This window comes from Gambusia affinis, linkage group LG15 (assembly GCF_019740435.1).
Source record: "Gambusia affinis linkage group LG15, SWU_Gaff_1.0, whole genome shotgun sequence".
NCBI classification, from domain to species: Eukaryota; Metazoa; Chordata; class Actinopteri; order Cyprinodontiformes; family Poeciliidae; genus Gambusia; species Gambusia affinis.
Window position 1 is genome coordinate 11,461,658 of NC_057882.1, and position 17,796 is coordinate 11,479,453.

Genomic DNA, 17,796 nt, shown 5'->3' on the forward strand with positions numbered 1-17,796 from the left:
CTAATATGTTTTGTAAAAATATTGGAGTAACTTCATCTCCTACCAAATATAGGAAAAATCCCATGTTAAGAAATAATCATTAACTAAACCACAAGTGATTATGTGATTATTATTTAAAAAATAGCTGTCCAAAAAATGACTCAAGAATAAAAAACTATTTGGTAAAAAGTCGCCTCAAGTACTGAGTGACTGATCAAATTATCAATCATTTAATATTTTAAAATTACATTATCAGACAGATCAAAATATAGAGTTGCTATTTTACGGACAAAAATGACAATAATTCATATAAGCGACAAAAGAAATGACAAAACCAATGGGCCTTTGCGGCGCTTTTGCTGCTTGGGCCTAGTAACAAAATCAGTCAAAAAAAAGCCGCGTGGGGCTTGCAAACTTTAACAAAATCTGCAGGGGTGTGTCTGTGTCTGGTGAATGTTTTGATTAAAACATGTTAATTTTTCATTCAGTGGGCAGAGAATCCAGAAAAGTTACACAAGTAAGAGTGAAGATACTTTGTAATACAATTACTCAAGTAAAAGTAAAAGGTACAAAGCAGTAAAACTATTTTTAAGAGTAATTTTTTTTTTTCAAAAAAATTAATAGAATCGAGTAAATGTAACTAGTTACTGTCCAACTCTGAATAGGGCATGAAATGTGTTTTTTTAGGACAGATTTTTTGATTTTTTTTGGTCATGCTACCTCAACAACAGAAGATTTTTTTCACAATCTTTTCTAGGGATTATAAATATAACTGCCTCTCATTGTTGCAGACTTCTGCATGTTGTTCTGCTTTTACTGATTTTGAATCCTGAATGAAACCAGACAAACGTAAAGCTCCCTCCTACCACAGCGCAGCGTCTCACTTACCTTTCAGGTAGAAATATTTGCGGTAGTAATGCGCTCCCAGGTCTGCGTGCTCTATGAAGTAGTTGCTCTTCCCCTGCAGCTGGATGTTGCTCTCCCTCGGCTCCTCCAGCACAGACACGGCGTCGTTGGGGGTCCGGAGGGTTGACCAGAGCTCCCTTCTGCCAGCCGACCGCCCCAGGCCCACCTGCTCCTCGCCTCCCGTCTCGTTACGGAAGTGCGGACAGCTGAGCAGCAGCTCGTTATCGTTGCCGTCTCCTTCGTCCAGCAGCAGTGACGTCTCCTGGTCGTCGGCGTTCCCTCCGCTGCCACCGCCTCCCTGCGCTGGTGAAGCAGGTGTGGACTGGGCCAGGGGGCGGAGCTGGGAGGCAGCTGACGCCCCTGAGGTGATGTTCTTCTTGCGACCGATGCTGTCCCTGTTTGTGGCGACCTCTGTGAGGTCGAACAGGATGCTCTGAACATCGTAGTGGGCAAAGTTCCTCACCCACGCGCCGCCTCCCAGGTGGTCGTACGGGCCGGGCTGAGGTATCTGAGGAGGCGTAAGTTTGGACTTTTTACTAAGACCTTCAGGCTTGGGCGGTTTAGTGGGTTTCGGGGAGTCTCCACCAGACCTGGACAGATCTTGGAAGAATCCATCCGGCTCTGGAAGGTTGCCCTCCAGGCCTAAAAGCAGGAAAGGGTCTTTAAAGCGGAGAGCGTTTGGACTCAGGGGCCCGTGGTTCTCCCTGCTCGGGTCCTGGCCTTGAGTTTGTCTCTCCAGCGACGACAGGCTGCCGTACTCCCTGTGCAGATGCACACCTGAGTCTCCCTGAGGCCCCGTGCCTGTTTTCTCACCTGCTGCTCGGATTACTTTCCCTGACGTTTTCCCAGAGGAGTCCAAGTCTCCCAGGGTTACATCGCTGTTACTTCTTTGCATGATGTGGCCCCGCCCCACCGACCGCAGATTCAACCCCACGCGGCTCGGAGTGAGGCTGCAGTCTGCATCGGCGCCGTCGCCGGGCCTCCTGGGAGGCCACTCCACCACTCCCGCTTCCCGTTTGGGGTCAAAGTTGACGGTGGCGAGGGGCGGGCGCACGTTCTGGCGGCGGAACTTGCGAATGAAGAGGTCGTCTGACTGCATGGCGCCGGAGGAATCAAACCTAATCTGACAATCTTCTCCCTGGTTCTTCCTGCTTAACTCTTCATCCAGGTGTCTGAGATGCTGGTGTGAAACTGGGATGCTGAGTATGAAAATGGAAAATCCAGCTAAGTGAAAGCAACTATTATTTTCTCATTCACACCACTTAAGATGGATGAACTCTCTCGACCTCTGGGCTCTCATAGGGGCCTCTGTGGGACACCACACTTTGTCAATGAGTTCTTGAGTGGGAATGATGAAGTCGGAAGGGAAACCGCACTGTTGATCGCTGGACGGGTCCATCCACATGTGCAGATGTGCTTTTAGTTTGAGTTAAACATGCGAGGATCATCACTGGAGCCTGTCTCTATGCCCTCTGTATCGGAGAGGTGCTGCCTTTGTCAAGAAGTCAAACATGGCATCCCCTGGTGTGCACTGCCCAGCGGCTGCAGCCGTCATCCATAGACCACCTGTGTGGAAAAATATAGAAACAAATACTGTTTTAGCTCCAGACTCTGTATTATTAAGATGCTAGAGCGAAACGATCACCACTGGATTTGCAAAAGTGTTTTCACCTCTCAAACTTTTTCACCCTATTTTGCAACCACAAACCCCAATGCAGCATTTGATCGACCAACACAAAGCAGCACATAAGTAAGTGGAAAACCAAACATTTTCTGATAAATGAAAACAATCTGAAAAGTTGCGTGTGTCCCTTATTTCATCGTTCATCTTCAGTCTTTGGGGGGTGTCTTTCCTAGAGATAGAGACTGATTTTATTCCTCCTATTATTTACCAAATAATTTAAGGTCTTGGACTGGATGGAGGCTGTCTGTAAACATACATTTTCAAGTCTTATCACAAATTTTCAATTTGATTTAGAGCTAAACTTTGAAGTGCTCATTCTTGCACATAATCTAAGCCCCTCTAGAGCCACACTAGCTGCAGGCTTGGAGTCATTTTTCTGCTTTAATGTAAATGTCTGATATCGGGTTTGCAAGTCTGAGACATTTCTTCCTGGTTTGCCTTCTGCTTAGCTCCATCCACCTTGCTATCTCACTCATGATGCTGCCACCACCAAGTTCAACTAAGAGAATGACGTTTTAACAACTCTAGGAATAATTAGTTATTCTTCAGACCTCTTGTTTTGCATGTGGGCAACAGGTTTAATCTTCATTTTTAGCTTTTGGTAAACTATAAACTGGACTTCTTATGGCTTTGTTTAACAAATCACCTCCATAAAGGAAAGTTTTCCCACCTCAACTGATGTCAACTCTGAGGGAGCTGCAGAGTTACCAGTACTGCTTCTCCAATTAAAGATCTCCCAACAGTTTTCCTGGCATAAGCTCCTGCACAGCTTTATCCTGGATCTGTCTATTATTAAAAAAATATACATATGCTTTTGCAAGGCATTGACTGTAGAGCATAACGCAGCACGCAAGAGGTTCCAGGAAGGCTTTATAAAAAAAATAAACAAGCACCAGAACCAAACAATACACCAGCAAGCAGCCCTGACATGTGTTTTATTGTGGCGTAACACTCCGCTCCTCTGTTTTCTCATTATTATTCTTTCCTTTAGTCACTTTCCGCTCCAAAGTTTCCCTAAATAGTTCAAACTTAAAGCTGAGCACATGCTCACAATAGACCTTATTAAAACAGGGGAGGGGGCCCTTCCTGACTCACTGACTGTCTGCCAGCACACGAGAAAAATAAGTGCAAGCCGCCTCGCTCCACCACATACGCTCACACACAAACAAACACGGCTGGCGTCTAACTCACCCACCAAATTCTAAAACAGCTCACACACTCATTCAGGTCCACGTAGTTTTTGGTGCTTTTAACAGTCGTTTAAAACCCCACAAAATTGTGCTACAAGTCATAAAACCATGAGCTTCCCTTTTTTACAAGTGGAACTAAACTCCGTGGAGGTTTTAATAGCAACTTACCCTAAAAATGGATTGTGAGTTCGGTAAAGATGAGCCTGCTTCTGTCATTATTTGTCACTCGAGCGCCGTCTTTAACCAGACTTACGTCAAGCAGCTCAAGCTGAAGCCTTTTGTCGCTGTCAGTGAGGTACAGGGCTTCTTCCTGTCTGACTTTTTCACATGCATCTTCCTCTCGCTTGCAGCCGTACAGAGCAGGTGCAGAGGTGCAGCACAGCGACCAGCAGAAACCCGACGCACACGCGTACCCAGCTGCGTCTCTATCATCTGACAGGACGGCATGTCAGGGAGAAATCTTTTTAAATCACTTTATAGCTTCTATTTGAGAACTTTTATTTGTTTTAAGAAAGAAGGAAAGTCCCTTTAGGGTGATTAAGTAAACATTAGTCCTCACAAAATGTACAAATAGACTCACACACACAAAAAAATTCAGAGTCAAGAGAGGAAGTCACAAGAAATTTTTGCTTCCCTACCATGACTACTTAAACACTCTATTCATTTCCGCACAGTCAGAGAACACATTGGTATTTGTTAATTTTTCAGTGAAAAGCCATTAAAGAAAGATGGAAGCTGGATGGATCCCAGTATCTGGAGGGCAGATTGGTTTCAAAACCAAATCGAGAAATGCCGAGTGCAAAGAGGGGGGCCGATATCAGAGGAAATGCACTTGTAAACGCTTTGATAGATCTCTGCACAAGAAATGAATGACTAACAGTTACGACGCAGAGATGAAGCACCAATTTCAACACAGACTAATGCACAACTTTGGGAGGAAAGGAAAATGTTACACGAATAAAAATCTTGAGTGCATTTCTTCTCATTCCCTTCTCCCCTGACAGACCAACATCTGGTGTGTCCGACTGTCTGGATTTATCTGCACTCTGCCTCCACGGGGATCACTTATGGCGCTGTGCATTAAACTCAATACACTCCACTTCCAGCTCTAACCAGCTTCCCTGTCTCCGCTGAAGAAAAGCATCATAACAGCATGATGATGCCACTACTGCGGCACCATGGAGACGGCTCTCTTTGAACCGAGCTCTTAAAACTAGCGACTGCGCTGCCTCGCGAAATTATTCACCCCCTTGAGGTTTTTCTTCATTTTGTCGTGTTGCAGCCACAGACTTTAGTCTACTTTAAAAGGATTTAATGACGTCACCAACACAAAATAAAGCACAATTGTCAGATGAGCGTAAAATAATATAGGATTTTTCAAATTTAAAAGTGTAACACGCATTTCTGTTCACCCCCTTTCACTTTGATACCCAAAAATAATATCCGGTGCAACGAATTGCATGGGTTGAGCCGAACCTATTACTCAGCCATTTCCTTTTGAGCTGGTTTTGGACATAAACAGATATTTAATGCCCTACAAATGCCCAGGAGGGACATTTAAAACAAAGCTTTAACCATGAACAGGCATGACAGGTAAAATGAAAATGTGAACGTACTCACATCATCCGCTTCACACAGAGCTGTAAAAATAAACTTTAAGCTTCAATGTTTCTACTCATTACATCAGAGAAATAATTATTTTTATTTTTCTTTACAAAAACCAATGAATTACCCGGAATAACATTTTATTTGGGGCCTTTTAGCTCATCCAGGTTTCTCTGTATTGTGTGGTTAGCCTTCTGACAGGTCAGCATTCGTTCACAGCGACAGCTCTGTGCTCCAGCTTTATGATGCCAAGGCTTCTTCCATTGAAAACCCGCTCATGTTTCTCACAAGGAGCTTTCAGATGTTTCTAAACAGCACTACCAGTGCAGACTCGTGCAGTTTCTACCAGATTGTAATGCTATGCTGCAGGATTATGTGTGTGTGTGTGTGCGTGCGTGCGTGTGTGTGTGTGTGTGTGTGTTTTCACTGTGTTGTTAAAATCACCTGGGTTTGCTGCAGGTTTTTTCTTTGTTGCTCAGAAATCCCAGTTTGCCTTCATGTTATTCCAACACAAAAACAGAAAGTCCAGTATTGGCCAGAAACAACCAACAACAGCGCTTGCACTAAACTTGGACACCATCGGCCTCCAACACTCGTGAACCGGGGTTTGTCTGAAGCAACGCTTCTTTGTGGTTTCTGCCGCACCACGGATTCATAATGACCAATCAGGTTCATAGCTGATGACGACAGAGTCAGAGCCTGATTTACGAATGACACGGACAATAAGAAAAGAAAATTATGGTCAAAGAGATAATATAAGCTTGTATTTTCGTTCCACCTGTAACAAGTCTGAAGCAGCAAGTTATAATTCTGTAACGTTGAATAAGCCGCTGATTCAAACCTTTTTTAATTTGTTTGTGTTGACAGATTGGCCATAAAGCCTCTCTTCAATTTGCCTCATGGATGTTTGCCAGACACAGAGATAAAAGTATGAGGTACAAATTCCTTTCAACATTGTTTGTGACAAATTTCTCTTATGTTTCAGCACCAAAATATATTTAAGCCCTGGTATTACTTAATAAACACTGGGCAAGGTTAAGACAAAATATCTGCGCGAGAGTTAAAGCCAGAGAGTGAAACAGATGTTTTGACATAGTAATCCATCTGAATAATTAAGTTGTATCTTCCAAGTTTTAAACTAACATTAAATCAACAGACACAGGACTTTAGGGGACCCTCACCTACACAGATAAAAGTGTGAACAATGAAAACAAAGAAATTTGTTTTCTGAATATATCCAGATTCCTTATGGTCTAGTTTTATATCCCAGTTTTTTAATTTTTTGGTTTCATATATCTGAATCTGTGGCGTTCAATTTAGCATGTGTAGCGTTAGATTTAACAAACTGTAGAACCTGGTGAAGACCATGTCACTTACAGACAACATTCACTTTGTTTTTACCATGCAAGCGTTTCTCAGAAACCCAAACGAAACTGAACTGTGTGGTGCAGAGTAGTGATTCTCCTGGATGTTTTAGATGCGTCTCTGCTCCAAAATGCCAGAATTAAACGACTGGACTACTTCCTCAGTTCAGTCATTAATCTAAAATTTTGTGTTGAAGAGGCAAAACATCAAGGATCAAAGCTGAAGAAGAAGCAGCTGTAGAGAAAGTGGATTGTTAATCAACAAACAACAAATCTTTGGAAAAAATAAACTCCTTAAGTACATGAAATAAATATGAAAAATTTGGTAAAACATTTGATTTTTATAAACACATCTCACCGCTGCTTGTAGACTTAGAAGTAAGAAGTCAAATTGTTTTATAAATCATCAGATAGATTTGCTTGAAAAACATGTTTGAGTTCTTGAAACTCATCCAAAAAGTAGCGACATAAGAGAGAATCCTGGCTGCTGAGTTTTATGTTACTTTGGAAAGAAACAATGATAAATTACTTTCTATATACTTAAGCAAATCATTCATCTGCTCACCTTCAGTAACATGCGAGACCTTCGATTAGATCTTCATTGATCTTCCCCAGCATTCAACACAAAAATAACTCTTTAACTAACCAGAACTTGTCACTGAATAAGTAGTGTGCCAGCAGTAGAGAAGTTTGAGATATACCTGACCCAGAAGTACAAAGAGGAAGTGAAAGGTTTAGTCACTGCCCCGTTAGGTTTCTGCTCATCTTTAATGGCAGCCTACACTGGGTAACTCAGCTGCATGTACCAGAGTATCTTCTGAAATGACACTGAAATGTCCTGAATTGCTTCCTCTGATAAATTTTTTTAGCTCGGTTTTGTCTTTCAGCTACACCCTCCCAAAAAAAAAAAAAAAAACAGAGAAAAAAAATTGCTACTAACCCAAATTGTGTTATTAAAGGTTGTTTTTGTGTTTTGTCTTTATAGATAAATGTGCAAATATAACCAGAAGTTTGATATTTTGAAGTATAGATGTTCCTTTCTGATAATGAGATTAGATAAACACGTAAAGCTTTAGTGCAATGATTAAAGAACGCATTCGAATGCAACCTGTTCTGATCACATCTTTGAATGCATTTATTTTGTGTTCCCACCTACTAGACCTGATCTGAATCTTGGCCACTGCATCCTTTAAAATTCATCAACAAGTGCACACAAAAGACGAAACCAGTCTCTTCACAACACTCTGGGTTTAAAAGAAAAACTGGCTTCTCAAAAACACGACGTAACATCATATGAAATTCTTCACAGATCTCATCAGTCACTCATGACGCTTGTGTGCTGAACTAAAAAGAAGCCTGTGCACGATCTGCAGATATCTACTTCCTCTGAACACAGCTGCAGGCTACAAGTACACATGGCTGACATCATCATTGTGGCAGAGTTGAGTCAGTTTCTAATAAAAGTACACGCTGCTGAAACTCTGACCCCCTGTCCACGCAGAGCGATGCCAGCGAGAAACACAATCGATCCCTCTTTCACTTTGTACAAAGACGCAAATTCTTCCTTGCTGCGATTAGCGCGCACACATGTATTCCTCTCATGAAGATATGGTCAATCTATTGAGACAAAATATGCAAGTGTTCTCCTCATCCTCCCAAAGAACCACATTAATTCAATCTGTTCTTTATCTTCACCTGCTGAATTCGTGTTAGGGTTGTCGGGGTCAATCGATGGGCGAAAATCTGAGCCCACCCTGGATGGGTCACAGTTCATCACAGAGCGATCTGAAACACGAACACCAACTCTCTGCACGCATCGACAGAATCGATGAGTCTCCGATTAACTTGTGGGAGGAAACCCAAAAGGGAACATGCAGAGAAAAACACCTGGGATTTGAACCCACAGCTTTTTTCTTGTGCAGCAGCAGCAGCACAAAGTCGTGCCCTGCCATGACACTGAAATATGTGCAACATACAATTCTGGCGGACAATTTTTGGAATCTTTCAGTTTAAAGCCAGCTATTGAGGCGACTAATTTACACCAGGAAGATAATAAATTTGACTAAATTGCCTGGATGCATTCGTCCACAGGTTGGAAATGTTTTGCTGAAAATGTTACGATTTGTAATCTTTTTTAGAAACTTGGACATTCATTATCATTCAGTGACGTATACACACTTTCTGATAACATAACCGAATACAGTCACTGCATTGAGAGGAAGCGTTTGACTGTCTGCAATAGAAGCATCTGTTTGCTACGTGGGAAAGATTTTGTTTCAATTAAACTTTTGTTATGGATTAACTACCTGCATTTATGCCCTTTGGTCTATTTGTGCTAATAATCAAAAATCTAATTATTTCTAGCTTAAATGAGACACACAGGCGTCACCTCTACTGTGTCTCTGTCCCTCTGAGACCAGGAAAAAATTCAGAGGATTTGGAGAATCACACTGAACATTAAGTTTCATAATATCCAGATAATCTCCCACTTTTTGCTGTAAACCTCCCACATTACGCAAGTGTGGTTACTTTTCAGGTTGAAAATGAAATATGCACAAACTGAACATTTTTCTTTAGAACAAAGTGATTAAACTGAAACTGAAACGTCAAAGTTCACCAAACTGCAAATACTTTTGAAAAACTAAATGATGTCAAACAGACTCCATCAGTGATACAATGTTGTTAGAAACAGCCGAACCAGGTTCTCCCGGTCGATGCAGGCCCCCCTTTTCTTTTCTCCACAGTAAAGGTCAATGTTGTGACAAAAGAAAATATGACAATTTTTTCCAAATTTTTATAATTTCTTCAATCTTTACATGTTTCAATTCTCAAATTGGATTTCATAATCTCATTTTACTTTTTTTATCTAAATACCTCAAACATCTAAGACACAAAGACAAAATCCAAAGGACAGGGGACCTAATAATCCCTCTCTTAGTCACAATTCAGATAAGATATGAGTTATTTCACATCACTGGGGATGAAGGTGGATTCTGTTTGGGGCTTTTTTCTTTTCACTGTACTTTATTCTTTTCTTTCTCTATCATAAAACGTTCAGCTTTATAACCTCATATTATGTTAACCACTTGCTCTTGCTCTCTACGATGATGTTTGTTTTTCCACTAAGAAGATATTATCCTCCACAAGATGCATCAAGTAACAGGTTATGGATTTAAGACTGTAAAAATTGATCTTATACATTCCTGCCTGCTGTGGGTTTTTGTATATTTAGATCGCTATCCTGGGCTGAGTGGGATCGCCTTTCATGTTTGGTAATTTTGGTTAAAAAAAAACAAAAAACTTTGTAATAATATTTTAGTTACATATGCAACTGAACCTCACGACATCATATTTATCTTTAATCAGAAATGCTCTCAGCTGCTAATTATGATGAATTAAAAGCAACAAACACAGTTCTTCGCTGGTTTCTTTGTGCCAGGCACTTCAAGCTGTCCAGGATTTTCCTTAAAGACACTGACAGCTAGAATATACAGAGAGAGGCTGCTGCTAGCTGTCCTGTGCAGCTCAGATCATGCTAACAGGGCTGGGCTCTGTCCCTGGGAAACTTAATAATGAATGAATGAAGGCAGTGGCTTTAAATCCTGCAGCTCAGAATGGAAAACTCTGAAGACAGATAGGATCTAAATGTTGTTTTCCAATGTTTGAGGCCCGTAAGGAAGAATGATTTCTGCTCAGATCTGAGCATTATAATAGAGACCCATCCATTCATTCCACTCAGGGTAGCTTGGTATCAAAATAGGATGAGATTATTCTTTATTTATGAGTGTAAAATAATTAAAAAGTATATGAATAAAGCATAAAAGTACTGGCACTGAGTATCTGAATAGTATAAGGCCCAAAAGTCAAAAGATGTATTAAAATAATCTGTTTTCTCTCAGAGAAACTAAGATTTTGATTAGAGTTTTAAAAATTCTTGTTTTCTTTGACAGAAATATGTTTGTATTAAATTAAAGTGGAGTGATTCCTTACTTGTTGGATCAGACATGCAAATGATTACGTATTAGTTTGAGTTAGATCATTTTGAATGATTTTGAAGAGGATATAAATTATGTAACGTATGATTTAATGATAGTGGTCTATCTCCAGCAGTCAGTGGATGTTTCATGATAAGACTATTGTGAAATATTTAAAGTGAAACACATTTGTTGAACCTTAGAAACTGATTCACACAAACTGAACTTCTTTCTCATTTTGTAAGATTACCACCAAAAATTCAGTGGATTAAATTGATATTTTGAGTGTGAGACCAACAGAAAGTCACACAAATTGGTCAAGCCTGTTTCTTTTTTTTGGACAACGTAATAAATCTGAAAAGTGTGGCTCCCTTTTATTCTGATTCAGTGCCACTAATTAATCATCCCATTAGTAGATGCAGTTCACCTGTGTACTTTAACCTCAGGATAAATCCATCTGATCTGTGAAGGCTTCAGGGGTTTGTTGGAGAGCAACAGCGAACAAACAACAAAAACCAGAATTTCTGTTGAGATTTAGATCCAATATTACTCAGAGTCTGGAGACTGAATGCAGCAAAATGTGACTCTACAAAGTAAAGCCTGAGGGGGGTTGAATACAGGTGCACACTTCATTAGTCTATCACATTCAACTATCTGATGTTTCTGCTTTTCACAGGACAAAATGTGGAAAAGTTCAAAGGATATAAACACTTTTGCAAGGTACTGTATTCTTCTTCCTGGTGAAATGGGGTGCCATTTCCGAAAATGAAATCTATTTTTACACACATCTGGATCTTATTCATTAGATTGTGCCTCTTTCCCTTCTACCACCCTGCCTTTGTTCTTCTTGCTCCTGATTCATTTTGAAGGCCATTGCTGACCACTGCTAACTGATGACAGCAAGTACAGCTTCCACATTAAGCCTCGGACAAGGTTAACGAGGCTCTGGTGTAAAACGGACACAGGCGGATGTCACAGGAGAACAGAGTCAAACATGCAGAGTTTTGGGGAAGTCATGGCCGCTTGACTTCGTCTGTGCCTGCTCTTGCAAGTCTGCGTCCTGTGAAACAGGAAGAGATGAGTGACTTTTGAACCCTCAAAGGATGGATGTCGTCATCCTCCCTGCACAACACTTCCACACCTTCAGGAGTCCAACGCTGGAGAGTGAATGAGCAGATTGTCTTACATTCATTCTCTATACCATGGTATGTAAAAAAATTTAATCTTCGTAGAAACATTTGGTTTGTTGAAAGGTAAAAAATAAAAAAAATCGATGGCTTATGGAGAAAACGGTAAAGCTTTACTGATCTGCATCACCTCTTTGATAGAAGAGATGTGAAAAGTTTTGTTTGGTTATGTCACATCAGGTTGGAGCGGTTGTTCTGACCTCATGCTGAGTTGGGAAACATCGCTTTCCTGCACATGCAACATTAAGTAAGTGTAACATCAACATGTGGTAACACCGCCATAACTTCTGCTTTAATTCTAACTTAAAACAAACAAAAAAGTGACCTGAAGAGGTCAGTGGCATCTTGTGTCACTGTCTATCATTATAGTTAAAAGCTGCCTTAACCACAAGGTCTGAATCAATTCCTAACAATGATTGATTTTTGGGAAACTTAATGCCGGGCTCAGTTATTGATCGCACACAACCCTGCAACATCTGGGATCAGGTTGCGTTCCTGCTCTGCCTCCGAGTGTGTGACACTAAACTGCAGCAGATGAAATGCTTTTAGGGGAGTAAATGTGTATTAATGTGGCTGGATGTGATTCAGAAAATGAGTTCACTCTAATACCCAACATTTTCTCACGACATCTTCCATCTTCTCTGCTGAAACACTCCTCTCCTCTCCCCTCCCAGCAACACCACACTGCGGACAGCTAACTGGGCCAAATCCAGAGGCTCCTAAGTGCTGCACTCTCTCCTTTTTTGTCAAGTGATTTATCTCTCTCTTTTTAATTCAAGCTGTTTTGCAAAATGTCAGTTTGAGCTATTGATCCCTGCAGACACGTAATCCCTGGCAAATAATGCTCAACTGCCTGACAAGGAGATAACTGTCGAAGTGATGAACACCACAGCAGACTTTAGAGCAGGGGTGTCAAAGTCAAATGGACGGAGGGCCAAATAAAAAATTTAGCTACAAGCCGAGGGCCGGACTGATCGAATGTTCATTGAGATTTTTTTAAATGACGCATTTGGTCTAGTGCAGCGGACGTTGCGCGCGTTGTGAGGATCGAACGGGGGGGGGGTGCGCGCGTTGTGAGGATCGAAGGGGGGGGGGGGTTTTCGCGCGTTGTGAGGATCGAACGGGGGGGGGGTGCGCGCGCGTTTTGAGGATCGAACGGGGGGGGTGCATCTCGCATTTTTTCAGACGGGGTGCCGGCTTGCTGCGGGCCGGTTCTAATATCATCCCAGGGGCCGTAGAAAATCTTCTCGCGGGCCGGATGTGGCCCGCGGGCCTTGACTCTGACATATGTGCTTTAGAGAATCTCAGAGAAATCTGTGGTGTGTTTGCTCCTGTTAGCGATCATCCTTCACGCAACAAATATTTGTCAAAGAAGGGCCTGCAATATGTGTAGCTGCTGGTAGTACATGTGGGCTGGTTTGTGGTGGCTGCTGCAGGAGAACGTTGTACCTGAATAGCTTGTAAGGCTATCCGGTCCTTGTAAGTCCAAATTAAAGCAGAGTCCACATTCTTGGAGCAAAGTCAAGCTTCTTCCCTGTGTATGTTGGACTCCGTCAGGGCTGCTCCTATGTCATTAATCTTGTTTATGGTTAAGATCATGGATAAGATCTCAGTCATAGGCAGAAGGGTCAGTCACCTCAGGGTCTCAGCTTTTAGGAGACAGTGGGGTTCTGTTGGAAACTCCAGGCAATGACTGAAAGTGTTGGAGAGGTTCTTAGATGAGTGTAAAGAGGCTGAGATAAAAGTAGACTCTTATAATATGAAGTTGTAGTTCTTAAACGGGAAAAAGATGGACTGCTCCCTCCAGGTCAGGGGTCGGTTCCTGCCTCAAGCGGAGAAGTTCAAGTATCTTGGTGACTTGAACTTCATAAGTGATAGTATGTTAGAGAGGATGATGGACAGATAGATCAGGCTTTCTCCGTTGCTGCAACCGAAGAAAGAAGAGTGCCTTGATTTACTTCCCATCCTAAACCATTAATGAGATGTAGATAATGATTTAAAGAACAAAATCCATTGGACACGCTGCCGAAATGAGCTTCCTTCACAGAAAACATAACCTTCTCATCTCACCGCTGAACTAATAACACATTTTAGTTTGGTCTAAATTAGAGAAGTACATGACGATGATTCTTAATTGTCATTGGGTTGTCATTGTTTTCAATAAGAACCAATATGACAGGGTACAACATTTCAGGTGCCATGCATTCAAACTCTTCCCGGTTGGACTAGCCAGCTCTGCATTGGCCACACCTGATATAGAGATTAGCATCTGAGATGCTCAGGCGTCGGAGGAACGGTAGGGACATAGAGGATGATTCAAAAAGGACAGGAATTGTTACAACACTCAAAACTAACTATAATAAATGATAAATAATAATAATCAGGTTGTTTTTGTCTTAGTTCTTCCTTCCATAACAACTGATCACTTGATGGATTACAATGAAATCTCAACACTCTATGCATAAACTAGTTCAGACGGTCAAGTATTTGCTGAATTATTCAGAAAATAGGTCAGTCTGCACTCCTGTTGGAGTCCCTTCACGCAATTTGTATGCGGAGGTGAGGAAATCTCGAATAATCCAGCTAAAATGTCTGCCCAGCTAATCATGAATTTAGGTAAAATCATTAAGCCAATACACTACTACTACTCAAATACTGCAAAACCTGGGAAGAATTATTTAAGAATTATCATTACATTTGGGACACAAAGCAGTTGTGTTGCTAATACCAGAGAATATTTCAGTATCAGAAGTATAGAAAGGTCACCCTGGAACATGATTTAATTAAAGCTGTCTTTTAAATGTCATTTAAACCAAGGCAGATACACAATGGTGCAATTGCCTATAGGAGCATCCAGATTCTGCTACTTCTCCACATCAAATATAACTACCTTAGGTAGTTTAAGTACCTGATCTTCCACTTTGGGATATTGGAAGGATTTGCAGGATTGTCCCTCAGAAAGGAGCCCCTGGACTTTGTGGAGGGTCTATATAACCCTTCAGGCCTTTGGATCTTCCTTAAGATTTCCTCCAGACTGAGTATGAGGCTGTTGTTAGGGATGTCTGATTTCCCCACCCTGAATCTGTTATCTTCACCTGTTAGCCATGTTTGGATAGATGAATCAAAACTGATTGAATTACTTCCACAGAAAGATTTACAGAAGCTCGATAACGATGCATTAATTTGAAACAGGCACGTCAAAGTGGGGAACATCTAAAACATGGAGACTATTCTATTACCCTAATTAAAAATGCAGCCGTTTATTATTACTCTCAAATAAAACAATTTCCAAAGGATTTTGTTTCTTTTCAAGCATGTTATCGCTGGTGTCATTTCAGAGAAGGGTGTTAATGTCCTAAAAAAGCAGTCTGCTGTGATTGTTATATGTTGAGGTCCCGACTTCTGTTTGGCTCCTAAGTATAACCTGACATTAAGACTTCTGACTAATACATTATTCATGTGGCTGGACGAAAGAGGGCGAGGGTTACTGTCAGATTAATAATTCATGAGCTGGATGGAGCTGATTTGTTATGATTTATATCTAAGTCTGCAGTGGACGTCTCAGAGGATCTCGCGTGTTACAGTAAAACCTGTCTCTGTAAAGGTCACTTTCCGTGTGACGTTGGTCTGCGTCTGGTGCAGTTTCACTTCTTCTTTTGTCTGCCTTTTCGGAAAGAAACAGTTAAGCTACAGAATAGTAGTAATAGATTTTAAAAAATCTGTTCATGCTGCACCTAATCTGTCCGACATTAAACTGTTTTGCATCAAAGAATGAGCAAATATTTCAGTCCGAGCGTAAAGTTTAGAAAGCTTGCAGGGAATAGCATTGTATTTATTAAAATGCAACTTCCTCTTCAAACAATTAGTGGTTCTTTCTGAGCTACTCCAGACCTACCGTTTGTGCCGTTCAGAAGGCACCAAACTCGAACTATTGTCTGACGTGTTACTTGCTGCTACTTCCTGTGCATCTGAAAATACACCTTGTGGGTAGATCATGAGCGCGGCTGAGCAGGCGGAGAGATTTAGGGCTGGAGCGTAGCTGAAAAGTGTTTTTGTGTGCGTTTGGTGACTCGTCCGAGCCTCGAATCTGTGGCTCACTGTCTGCACAGAGACAGGAAGAGCAGCTGTCCTGCTGCGGCCACTCTCTGCATGCATGTGTGTGTTGGCGGGCGTTTGTGACCCTCGAGCTTCATGACTGTAGCTATTATGTTGAGCTCAACGCTTCACTGTTGCTCCACTATCATCTGTGCAAACCCAAAAGAGATTGCTCAATATTGCCTAAACAGCACAGTAAAGCGTTTTGAATCCACATTGTCTGCTTTCAGAGGAAGAGAGGCTGACCTCCTCCGCTTCCTCAAAGTCTCTGTCGAGCACTGAAATGCAGCCGAGCGTACGCGGGACAGCTGCACGGCCAACACATCTCCATTTGTCGCTTATGTTCTTTGTTTACCAGCAAGCCGAACTAAAAACCGTCGGTGCTTTCTTTAAATGAGTGTTGATTATGAGTAAAGGTACCAGCTAAGACGGGTCGCTCCGTAATGGCTGCCATTTAACTTACAAGCTACATTGGTTCCATCCATGTCCATTATAAGCTCAGTGTTTATTTGTTTCTCCAAATAATGACTCTCATTATTTGGAGAAACAGATTGATGTGTCCTGCTGGATTTGGTGGCACTGGCATCACTCTAGGTTATTCCTCCTGCTTTTACAGCGAGGAGAGGAAATAACAGCTTTTCTCCTAACTATACGACTTTAAATGTTTTACAAGAAAAATTATGATTGGGTGTTCTAGCTATGGGGGTTTAAAAAATAAAAAAAAAAACCTTAGAGAAGCCATCAGAAATCAAGCAAGCTTGGAAAAAATATGCAGAACCAGCAAAACAAATAAAGAATTACTCACCTGCAGAGGAAAAATCCCAAATCTAGACTGTTTATATGAGTTAATGTGACAAATACATGCTGCTGCAGCTCACTTCTCCTAACCTTGTGTCAGTTGTATCAACATTACTGCACCTTTTGACCTAGACAAAAAAAAAGCACCGATCTGTTAACCGGTGACGCAGATGACGGCTGACTTTTTGCAGCTTTGCTGTGATGGAACATGTGCATACAAGGAACATGTTCTGCACATCTGTGGTTTTTGCGTCTGAGTCAGTCTGAGGTATCTGAACACGAATAGAGAAAGAAGGAAGCAATAGTACCTGTATGCATGGCTCAAACCTGTCTGCATGTTTAGTTCACTTATTAGCTCTGTTTAGTGAAAATGACTGAAAAAAAGGGGAAGTGAAACAGAGCTGAAATTCAGACGCAAAAACAAGAAACCAAAACAGTCTCTTCCCCCTGTATGTCACCAAGCTTGCATCTCTGTCAGTGTTCTGAGTGTGGTCACCGCTTGGCCTTCGTAATGGGACAAAACGCGTACAGTCTGAAACCGCTCTCACTTCTTTAGTAGAAACGCCTTTTTACGTGCAAATGAAACAGTTTGAGAGAGCAACTTCCTCCTCCATGCTTGAGAGAAACGAACGCGGTGACGATCGTTCATATTTCGCACATCGCTCCCAGAATAGCAGGCTCTGTGAGAGTATTTTAAAACTGCGATCGGAATGGCATGCCTTCTGCCTTTTTTCAATCTTCATCGACCACGTATTATGACAGAGTGACGTGGTGCCTGGATGAATGGCCGGTCCCGGTTTGCTTTCAGTAGCTCTCAATGCCCCTGAGTGCACTTCTTCAGTAATAGCGGCGAGAACAATGACAAAGAGCCACTGCACCACAAAATGGCTTAACGTGTGTATGACACTGCTGTCCATATGGACAGCGTGAACATGTTTGGTTTGTATCAGATTCTTACATTAAAAACAAAAAACAACAATATTTTATTACTTCAGGGTTTGTCTCTAAAAACTA

At 41.6% G+C, this 17,796-nt stretch overlaps 1 protein-coding gene across 6 annotated transcripts in view; it reads right to left on the reverse strand.

The window, feature by feature from the left end:
* Positions 1-17,796, reverse strand: part of zmp:0000001168 (signal-induced proliferation-associated protein 1) — a 53,633-nt gene that overhangs the window by 26,222 nt on the left and 9,615 nt on the right. For 4 of the 6 annotated variants that reach the window (XM_044141146.1, XM_044141148.1, XM_044141150.1 and 1 more), the window contains one exon: positions 868-2,451. In XM_044141146.1, the coding sequence (XP_043997081.1) occupies positions 868-1,984 (1,117 nt within the window). In that variant the 5' untranslated portion in view covers positions 1,985-2,451. Of the gene's footprint in view, positions 1-867; positions 2,452-3,927; positions 4,043-16,789; positions 16,915-17,796 lie in introns of those variants that run through there. The other 2 variants (XM_044141147.1, XM_044141149.1) reach the window with 2 other exon arrangements.